Raw genomic sequence first — 10,420 nt, forward strand, 5'->3', positions numbered from 1 at the left:
TTTAACATTGTAATAATATAGAATAGCATACAGATATATATGTAATAACGTATATATATGCTTATTTCTCTCATGTTTCGAAATGCAATGTGATATTGCACTCACTTTTTATAGAAATCTACCATACTCATTGAAATGATGACATATACGTTTGTCTATCTATCTACGTTGTAAAAACCTTCATTTGCCCTAAGTTCAAAGTTTTTCTCATTCATTGCTTTAAATTGACCAAAAAATTGAATACTTCCTTTAAATTGACCGTTCAATTTAAAGATCGTCCCATATCTTCATTCACATGCTTATAAAAAGTTATTCATTTTAAACTATACAATACAAACAATTTTTTATTTAGTTAGTGAAAAACTTTGCTGTCGATGTTGATGAAATTCAGTCGAAGTTTGTTGATCTTGTTAGTGATCTTACTCTTCAGAATAGTTCTCACAGTTGGTTCTATCCTGAAATAAGGACTGTCTGACACCAAATTCGAAACAATTTCTCTCTCCAGTTTCTTGTTTTTCATTAGAGAGTTTGTTGAAGTTTTGTGGTTTAAAGCAACAGAAGACCAGTAAGGAACGTATCCTTTGTACTTAGAATTCCTAAATATCTCTTGGTTCCTGTTTTGTCTTTCGCTGTTTTCGATTTCCACAAGAAATTCAACGAATTTGTTCAAAAATTTGTGTCCTTTTCCAAATTCTTTCAACAAACAGTCTTCATTAACAGCAAAGCACTGTTTAGAATCAATATCTGAATAGAGATTGATGAATAACTGAATGTTTCTCTCTTGAGGAACAACTTTTTGGGTCTGATTCAGCGAATTTGAGTTTGATTTCGCTTCTGGAGTTGAATTTCTTCGAATTGGAGGGGGAGTAACCGATCTCCTCTCTATTCTTATGTTGTTTTGGCTGAAGACATAAGATAATCTCGGATCAATTTTTCGAAATTTTTCTTGGAAATTTCGAATTTTTGTTTCATAATCATAATCTATGTCATTAGACTTGCTGATCTGCAAACTAAATTTCTGTTTTTCATTTTGATAGATTTGTAAACTATTCAAATTACGATAATTTCGTAAACCATTGAATTCTTGGTAATTTTCGAAATTGAAATTTTGAGATTTATCAGGCAAAGAATTCGAAAATCTCTGGGTTCTCGATTGTATCTTAGTTCTAGGACTACTTTCTGCACTGTGTTTTTCATCAGGAGCCCTAATAAAGTTGTATTCTGATGAGATTTCGATGATTGGACTTTCCAAATCACTTGAATTCATCGAATTCGATGCCATTAGTCTTCTTGGTGCTTTGGACGTGATGAATTGTGGCTCCGTTGGCGTCTTTTCCTCTTCAAAAGGTAGAATTATACTCAATGGAGAGTCTAAAATTATGTCGTCGCAGCTGAAGTTGATTTCCTTCGAGTTCGCGAGCTTTATATGTGTATCTGATGTGGAAAATCTCCTCGATCTCTTGTAAATCGACTGTCTAGGACTCAAAATGTTTTCTGTTGAACTTGAAAAGCAAGAACTAGACAAAGACAACCTTGAACTCGATGCAGAGGACTCAGAAGATGTCAGTATCGATGAACTAAATTCAGATGCTGACATAGAAGGTCGAATTATGTTTCGATTTCTCAGTTTTGAGTCAATTCTACGCGAGGATTGGTTTCTTAACATGGAATTCGGTTTCTCTTGTTGGAGAGACGAATTATTTCCGTGTTTTTTGACAACAGAAATTGAAGATTTCGAAATTTGAGAAGAATTTTCGAATTTTTTCTTAGTTGCGAAGGAAGACTTAGGGTTTTTCTTTCTTCTTGGTCTATTCTGCTGTTCTGAGTCCTCTTCGTTGATGCATTTCACTGGTTTGTACTCAATTTTCGAATTTTTTTTTGGAATTCTGATGATTTTCTCTTGATCCTTCTCATCATCAGAGAATAGGTTGTCTACATTCAAATTCTCTTCCATTTCTTCTTCGTGTTTGTCTTTTTCTGGTGATTTTTCCCTTTTTTCACGACTTTTTCTCTTTTTTCTTCTTTCCAGTTTCTTTTCTGCTTCTAATCCTGATTGGATGATCTCCAGTGTTGATAACACTCTCTTCTGTTTCTTATTTCTTGGATTTACAACTGAATTTTGAGGTTTTTCTTCAATAATTTTTTCATTTTTCTTCGGATTTTTGTTATTTTCTTCATTTCCTTCTTTTATGATATCAGCAATTTGTTTTGTTGACGCATTATTAGTCATTACCGACATTTCAGTTAAAATCGTCGCTCTTTGGTTTTCATCAAGAATTATTTTCGGTTTTACCTTGGATTCTGACTTTTCTTCTTCATTATTTTCTTCCTCTTGGCTCTGTACAACATTGTTCTGCGTTTTCCTTAAGCTTCTCATGCTCTGGTTCAGAGTTGACCTGATAATCATTTCTTCCTCGCTTTGTTCGTTCAATTCGTTACTGTTATCGATTTCTGAGTAAATGTTTTCATAGTATTTACTGTCAAAAACTTTGTATCCGGGAATTTTCATGATTTCTAAGTCAGTTCCGACCAAAATATCCAAATTACTGCTGATAAACTCACAGGAATAGATTGGAGTTGGAAGGTTTATGGTGGAAATGACGTTATTGTTGTAATCCCAAATATTTATGTTATGATCAAGGGAAGAAGACATCCAAACGTTAAATGAGAAGGCGAAATCAGTTACTTCGGATGAATGAGGTATTGTTATGTCATCATCTGATGGCAAAACTAAGTTCCCGTCGTTTTCAATTTTTATCCAAAGAATTTGACCATTTTTATAGCCAATGTACACTGTATCATCAAACAATGCATTGACATTAGTACATTTAACGCTCTTTCTGCATTCAATTGACCATCTTTCGACGTCAAATGAAATAATATCCTTTTCGTACAGTACAATGACTTTATTTGAGTGGATATGATAGTGAACACTTATGATTCTGCCTTTTACAGGGTAGAATCTCACTTTCTGCTCAAAAGTCATGTAATCCATGATGATAATTTCATCTTGTTTCGAAATTAGAACGAAATCCCAGCCATTCTTGTAGTATACGTACGATATAGACTTGACTCCCATCCTCTTTTCGAACATTTGCTCTCCAATTTGGTCATCTGTTTTAAAAATCACCAAAGAACCGTCTTCTAATATGACAAAGATCTGGTCAATGTAATCCTGGTTCGATATATCAATAAATTTAAGAGTATAATTGTTAAAATCATGGTTATAATGGTAATCAACGATTAATCCACGGTCGTAAAGGGAATAAACAGGTAAACTGAGTGAAGAAGGACATGCTGCTGATAATTGTTTACCGTTATTGGCAGAATAGAGTTTAATAAATGAATTTCCGGAAGAAATTAAAATTCTTGGTGGAAAATCTAATTTAAAACTCCTGGAAATGGTGTTTGCTGTTGGTATATTCAATGCAAAGGAGTTCCATGGCAACAAAACGTCTAAAATTTGAAGTTCAAGCTCATATGAAATTGCAAGTTTGAAATTCTCTTCAGTTTTGAGTACAAACATATTATTTGGCATCTTCTGGGTTATGTATACATTAAATGATCGCCCTGTGACAATATTACATAGAGAAATCGCTCCATAAGAATCCAAATAAATTAAATTTTGTTTGTCAAGGAAAGAAACGGAAACTACTGATGTATTTAATGTCCTTAGTCTTTTGATGACTGTAGAATTGCCATCCCAGATGCACAGACCGTTCTGTGGGTCACTTGTCGCAATTTTTGTTTTATAAATGATACAATCTTCTTGTTGGTCTGACTTTTTGTGTGAAACGGTTTTTATCATCGTAAAACATGTCAATCTTTCAATCATCGATTTATCTTTGATGATATTTTGAAATAAATACGGCCTGGACTTAGTTACTTGGCATACTTGGTGTCCGTACATGTCATATGCGCATAATCCACGCTCTGTTGGAATAATTACCCATTCATTTTCGTAATCAAATGCGGGTTTGTTTTTTATTGAAGCGTTTAAGCCGTTTGCGAATTGGGAAACGAAAGTAAGTGTCATTTCAGGTGGTATAGATGTACTGTTATTGCTCCATTTTGTAGAGTTAATGATATAAACTTTGATTCCGAAGCCAATACTAAATAAAAGATGAGATTTTGGGGAATATACTAGATGGAAAACGATTGTTTGCTTTGGATCTGTCTGTTTTAAGACAAATCTCTTTGGATCGGGTGCAAAAATTTCAAATCCAAACAAGCTTGATGAGTTCTGTAAAAAACCAATGACAACATCGATCTCAGGAATGATAACTGAAGTTGTACATTTGAATGGATAGACTTTAATTATCTCTTTTTTGTTGAATCTATAAATATATTTCGATGTTGTCGCAAGATACTGTCCATTTGATAGATAATGGACAACGTGGGTCTTAATGCGGCCGATCTGAGGTTCGAAATCATCAAAAATTCCGAACCTCACTCTCTGCCTTTCCATAGAGAGCTCAAAATATCCAAAATAAAGGAAGAGATACATTGAGATATAGTACAGAATATATAATCAAGCATAATAATGAGCGGATTCATTTCATTTCAAACGAATGTCAAATTAAACTCAAAAGCGTATTTTCCTTATCTAGAAAGCAGATTTTAATCAAAATTTTCTGTACAACTCAAACACTCAGTAAATGCACACATTCCTAAATAATCTGATGGCGATCTACGATCATTAAGAAATAAAGGGTTATCGGGCAGAAATAGTTCATAATTATATGAGTATTAGTATGATTATTAATGTAGTCTTATATTATAAAGTGTTTTTTGTTGATGATATTATTTTCAACATGATTTTCAAATCGATTTGCTATTCGTAGATAGTATGGCGTTAACTAAATTCATAAAAGAATAGATGCCGCAGTAAAATGTGTAAATGTGTAACTTTTCCCAGATTAATAATGTATTAAAGAAAAGAAGTAGTATTTTTGGTGTTATGATTTGATTTTTTAGTAGTTTATTGGCTGGAAGTACTGCATGAACTCATCATCGAGCTTTGAGAAGTCGTCCAAGTCAACTGCCTGCGAAATTGGTTCTAAGAATTGGAGCCAGACATCTCCAGCATAGTTTGCAGAGTGGTCCATAATAGGCTTAGGGCATTCACTTGGAATTGGCGAGCTTGCACTTTCATCTTTGATTCTATTTTCTTTCTTGCGATGTCTTTCTAATTTGAGCCAGCGGTTTTTAACATTAATGTCAGTCCTATTAGGGAAGAAATCAGCTATTGCTTTCCAGCGAGATCCAAGTATCTCTCGTTTTAATAATAAAAGTTCATCTTCTTCTGCAGTCCATGGAGCATTATTAACAGAAGGACATAAATAATTCATGTATCTTTCACGGCATTGTCTAGTGCTACGACCTTTGATTTTGGAGGCAATTAAAGCCCAGTTTTGATCTCCGTGCTTTTGAACGAGTTCTAAAATTTGTTGATCTTCAGTTGCTGTAAATTTAGACTTAGAATGAGTCTTTTGATTACACGGCTCTAGGAGCTGGCCATAATCTTGGGCGTAATTCATTTTTTATCCCAGATAAAATGGAGTAGGGGTAATTTTAGCTAAAAGTGACACGCCTGTAAAAAATGACACACCCATGAAGGGTGTGATTACCGATCGGTAATTTCGACAGTTTAGAATTTAAAATTTTTTATGGAACTGTTGCGAGTTTCATAAAGAATTTAAGGAATATAAGCAAAGATTTGAATCAAAATCTTAGACCTAAGCCGCTCGATTCGCTCGCGGCTTCCGCGAATTACAGATCAGCAAAGATTTGAATCAAAATCTTCGAACTAAGCCGATCGCTTTGCTCGCGGCTTTCTTTATTATTTTAAATTTGCATATTTCCATCAAAAGTTCATAAGGTAAAAAAATTCGTTTATATTATTGCAAAATAAAATCTTCATTATCAAAATAATATTAAATGATAATATAATATAATTTATAAACAACTATTATTTAATAAAGTTTAATTGCCAAGGTTCATCTAATTTTTTGATTTTTAATGTTTTATGAATTTTATTTAGAGGGGGGCACAAACTTGCCCAGTGAGGTGAAGTGAAAAGTGACAGGTTTACATGTCAGAAATGTAAAGCGTCAGATTTGAAACAAAAAATGGATTAATTTATTATTATATGATAGAGAGATTTGGTAAGTTACTATCAAATTTGTAAGTAAGGGGAAAAAAAGTAAGAAAGAAAAAAATTTTAAAAATAAAAAGCCACTCGCTTCGCTCGCGGTTGACAAAAAGAACAAATTCGAAAAATAATTGTATGAAATTACGAAACTAAGCCACTCGCTTCGCTCGCGGCTTAAGAAAAGAACAGATTCGAAAAAAGGTTGTATGAAATTACGAAACTAAGCCCCTCGCTTCGCTCGCGGCTGACGAAAAGAACAGATTTGAAAAAAGATTGTACGAAACTACGAAACTAAGCCGCGAGCGAAGCGAGCGGCTTAAGTAAACAACATATTTCAGATTATCAATACTAAAAATTTTTTTATTTTATTACATTTTTTTTTGCATTTTTTTAAGGGTGCACACGAGAGGATCATGTAAACTTCAGAATTCAGAACCTTATTTTTAGGCATTATCTTGGCTACCTATTTCGGCTCGAAAAGCAAAAAATATCAAAAAATACAACTTGACTCCATTATGACCCTTTCATGGAGGTAGTTTTTATCCGCTAGTATTTTCCCTTTGAATCTCTTTACAATTCGAAATCAAATTCAAACCTCAGTAGAAGAAAGGAAGAATCGACTTACTACGGTTGTAATACGAATAAATACATATATTTAATTATTTTTATTTACATAATAATTGTTTGAAGCTCATATTCCAACAAATTTTTAAATAAAAACATTAAAATGTTGAAAATGTTCATATATTTTAATAGGGTTTTGGCACTTTATTGAGGAATTACTACATACATAGTCGAACTGAACTTGATATTTTGAAATTTAAATTATTTATCAAAATTAAAATTTAACTTGAAATTTATAATTATTTAGTCATATTTTGCATAATTCTAAGTAGATTTTGTAAAAAATCAAGAAAGAAAAATTTTAACGTGCTTTATTTTTTCTTTTTTATAATAAAAAAAAAAAAAAAAAAAAGGTAGTGGGGCTTCCAGGCACTTCGTGCCTTCTAGCCCTGAGGATGAATGAGTATAATGAAGTTTTTTTTTCTTGGGGGATGGCTTCCAGGCACTTCGTGCCTTCTAGCCCCCGAAGATGTTTAGTATAAATGAAGTTTTTATTCGGAGGGCTTCCAGGCGCGTTACGCCCTGAAGATGTTTAGTATAAATGAAGTTTTTATTCGGAAAATTGTTAGTCTTCTTGGTCGAAAACATTATATAATGTTTCACTTTTCACAAATTATATATGTTTTCATGTTTTGTCACTTTTCTGTCACTTTTCAGGGAAAAACATTTTTATTATTATATATAAATGAATTTTACAAAACCACCGTTACCGTTCTTTGGAAATAAGAGTAAATGTAAAGATATTATATTGAGAGAACTTAAGAAACTACCGAATGGTCTAACATTTGTAGATTTGTTCGGTGGAAGTTTCTATATATCTCATTTGTGCCATACTGTATTTCCTGACTCAAAGATTATATGCAATGACTTCGACAACTATATGAACCGTCTCAAACATATACCAGACACAAACAAAATATTGAAAGAGTTAAAAGAAAAGATACCTATAGGTAAGATGGAACGTATACCATTAGATAAGAAAAATACTGTCAGAGAGGTTTTGAAAAAAGCAGAGTATATTGACTGGGATAGTATATCTTCTAGACTATTATATAGTGGTGCTATAAGAGTTCATGACATTGAAACACTTATGTCAAAAGTTTTATATCTTAACTATACAAATGTTTTCAAAGAGGACATAGAAAAATATATTGAGGGTATAGAGTTTGTAAGATGTCATTGGACAGAGTTGTATGAAAAATATAAAGACAAGGAAAATATTTTCTTTATAGTGGACCCGCCGTTCTATAACACATGGGATTTTCAATACCAAGTAGACTGGACTTTGAGAGACTCTTTAGAAACTTTAGACGTTATACATAACCATCCATGCTTTTACTTTACATCCGATAAAAGTGGTTTGGAAACCGTTATGAGATGGTTAGAGGACATACATGACTATGAGTTTAGATATGACAAGATAGAATATGAGAGAGGTCCTATAAACCGGAGAAAGTGTCATAACAAAGAAATTTTACTAGTAAGTAAATGTGGTTTGAAATAGGACTACTTGTTTTAGGTTTTTTCCATTGTGTCATTTATTTATTTGACGTGGCAGAAAAGTACAGAGAATATGAAGATGAACCAATGCCTGCAAATGTTCAGTATATGTACTCGTAAGAGATATTTTTATCTAATATTAAATGGACGCACAGAACTTAGCAAATGCACAGCAACCTGGACAACCAAACCCAGAGAATATTCCAAATGAAGTTAGAATACAAACTGCAATGGCAAACTATGGTCAAGTGCCAACAGATGTACAAATGCAAACTGCCATGTCAAATGACGCTGCGTTAGGTTTGCCACCATGGTATGCAAATATGAGATGGAAAGAGTTTTATACAAACCCTGAAGTGGGATATAAACAACTTTATGCAGATGACGCGAACACAGGAGTTGACCCAGAATATGTTTTCTACCAGAGGAGAAACAGAATGTATGAGCTCCAGTTAAAGAATGCTATGGAACTCAACAGGAAACGTAAGAGACTAGGTGGACATTAGATTTTTACATATAGTAAAATGGGTTTCTTCAGTAGTATTGGAAACTTCTTTCGAAATGTTGGAAGAGGTATATGGAATGGAATAAAAACCGTAGGAAGAGGAATTTGGAACGGAGTCAAAAATATTGGTAAAAGAGTAGGTCAGTTTGTTGGTATTATACCTAAAGACCCTGAACCAGAAGAACAAGCTCCTGTTATACAACAGCCTGAACCTGCACCACAGTCAGTTGGCAACCAAATCCAACACCTCAACCGTATTAAAAAATTATATTTTTACCGTTCGATAGTAGTTGTATATGAAACTAAGTTCTAAGTAAAACGCATGTATAATGGAATTATTCTTTTCTTCCATCTGTAGTAAACCATACTTGAAAGTCTGAAATACTTCCACTTGGTGGTTCATATAGCTTTGTAGGTTTTTCGTAAAAGTCATTTGCCAAGCATAAAAAGAGTTTTGCACCAGAAAATGAAGCATGAACAATAATAGCATCTGAGTCGAAAAATTTTCATATGTTCCATTAGGGTTTTCGACTTCATAATAAGTCCGGGTGTACTGGATATTCTGCAGGCTGATTTAACATCCTCATAAATCTATACCATGCCAAGTTGTTATATTTTGTAGAAATATAAACGTTTTCTCCAAGGTCTTCTATTTTATTGATTTTAACAGTTGCATTTTTCCTGTCATAAATAATATCGAGATGGTATTCTCCTTCGTCAATGTTATACTGGTTTGCATATTCGATATAGATGTCGTTTATTTTTTCTTGAAAAGCTTGAAGAGTTGTTTCTAAGTTTAAGCAAACTACTTGTAAAAGTTTTCCCTGTTCAAATTTCTCATACATACGTTTTTCTTTGTTATAGTATCTAACTTCAAAACCGACTGTAAATGGGAAACCATGTATGGCTTCTGAAATGAACTTCATTCTACGAAAGCCAATAGCTTTTGTGACGGATGGGTCTCTTAACCATCTTAACGGGTAGTCAAAACGATAGCCTTCATGCTTTACGGTCTCTGTCTCAAACTTTTGACCGACATTAGTAAAAAGTTCATCTAATGGTTTAGTTGTAGCAACTCTAGAATTTTCTTTTTCTATTGAAAGCATATTTTATCTAGAATAAAAATGTCAAATGAAACAGCGTCTATGAGAGAAATACAACACAACCGACAACTCATTATACAAGCTCTAAATAAGAACACAACAAACTTTTCAAACTATTCTAAGATATCTGAGTCATTGAAAGAAGGAAACTTAAAACTGACATTAAACCCAATGACAGATGAGTTTCTGTTTCAAGACAATAAGAACCATACTGTCTGTATAAATCCAACAAAAGGAACTTTAAACGAGAAACCTATAAATGAACTTCTTTTGAAAGCAGATGTTGACAACAAAGCAGACAAAACATATGTAGACGATGCAATAGCAAAAGAAGAAGAAAGAGCTGACAAAGCTTATGCAACAAAAGAACATACTCATCCTGAACTAGCAGACAAAACATATGTTGACAATAAAATGTCAAGTGAAGTGACAAGAGCTGAAAACGAATATTCTAAAAGACTCATACACATACCATTGCAAATATTACAAACTTACAAGAAACCTTAAACAGGAAAAGTGACGTTGGACATACAC

The 10,420-nt window shown here is 33.1% G+C and overlaps 4 protein-coding genes across 4 annotated transcripts, besides 8 other annotated features; 2 read left to right on the forward strand and 2 right to left on the reverse strand.

The window, feature by feature from the left end:
- Positions 1-333: 333 nt before the first annotated feature.
- TVAGG3_0031830 (quinoprotein alcohol dehydrogenase-like family) lies at positions 334-4,503 on the reverse strand (the record flags this gene model as incomplete). The annotated part of the gene is made up of 1 exon (XM_001308847.1): positions 353-4,468. The coding sequence occupies one exon, from the start codon at positions 4,466-4,468 to the stop codon at positions 353-355; it is 4,116 nt and encodes a 1,371-aa protein (XP_001308848.1).
- A 470-nt stretch (positions 4,504-4,973) lies between these two features.
- TVAGG3_0031840 (RNA polymerase II transcription regulator recruiting protein) lies at positions 4,974-5,540 on the reverse strand (the record flags this gene model as incomplete). The annotated part of the gene is made up of 1 exon (XM_001308846.2): positions 4,974-5,540. The coding sequence occupies one exon, from the start codon at positions 5,538-5,540 to the stop codon at positions 4,974-4,976; it is 567 nt and encodes a 188-aa protein (XP_001308847.1).
- A 20-nt stretch (positions 5,541-5,560) lies between these two features.
- Positions 5,561-5,590: a terminal%2Cinverted (terminal inverted repeat of MuDR-3_TvMULE3 transposon ID:TVAGG3_0031850).
- Positions 5,561-6,042: a mobile genetic element.
- Positions 6,043-6,065: a mobile genetic element.
- Positions 6,043-6,065: a terminal%2Cinverted (terminal inverted repeat of MuDR-6/TvMULE4 transposon ID:TVAGG3_0031860).
- Positions 6,066-6,234: 169 nt separating this feature from the next.
- Positions 6,235-6,400: a mobile genetic element.
- Positions 6,401-6,549: 149 nt separating this feature from the next.
- Positions 6,550-7,112: a mobile genetic element.
- Positions 7,108-7,198: a terminal%2Cinverted (terminal inverted repeat of Maverick-3 transposon ID:TVAGG3_0031890).
- Positions 7,108-10,420: part of a mobile genetic element that runs on past the window's edge.
- On the forward strand, positions 7,464-8,282 carry TVAGG3_0031900 (phage tail repeat-like family; the record flags this gene model as incomplete). Its single annotated transcript, XM_051220460.1, has 1 exon — positions 7,464-8,282. One exon carries the CDS (start codon positions 7,464-7,466, stop codon positions 8,280-8,282), a length of 819 nt encoding a protein of 272 aa, XP_051105446.1.
- TVAGG3_0031910 (uncharacterized protein) lies at positions 8,422-8,784 on the forward strand (the record flags this gene model as incomplete). The annotated part of the gene is made up of 1 exon (XM_001308845.1): positions 8,422-8,784. The coding sequence occupies one exon, from the start codon at positions 8,422-8,424 to the stop codon at positions 8,782-8,784; it is 363 nt and encodes a 120-aa protein (XP_001308846.1).

This window comes from Trichomonas vaginalis, chromosome IV (genome assembly GCF_026262505.1).
Source record: "Trichomonas vaginalis G3 chromosome IV, whole genome shotgun sequence".
In the NCBI taxonomy this organism is placed as follows: domain Eukaryota; phylum Parabasalia; order Trichomonadida; family Trichomonadidae; genus Trichomonas; species Trichomonas vaginalis.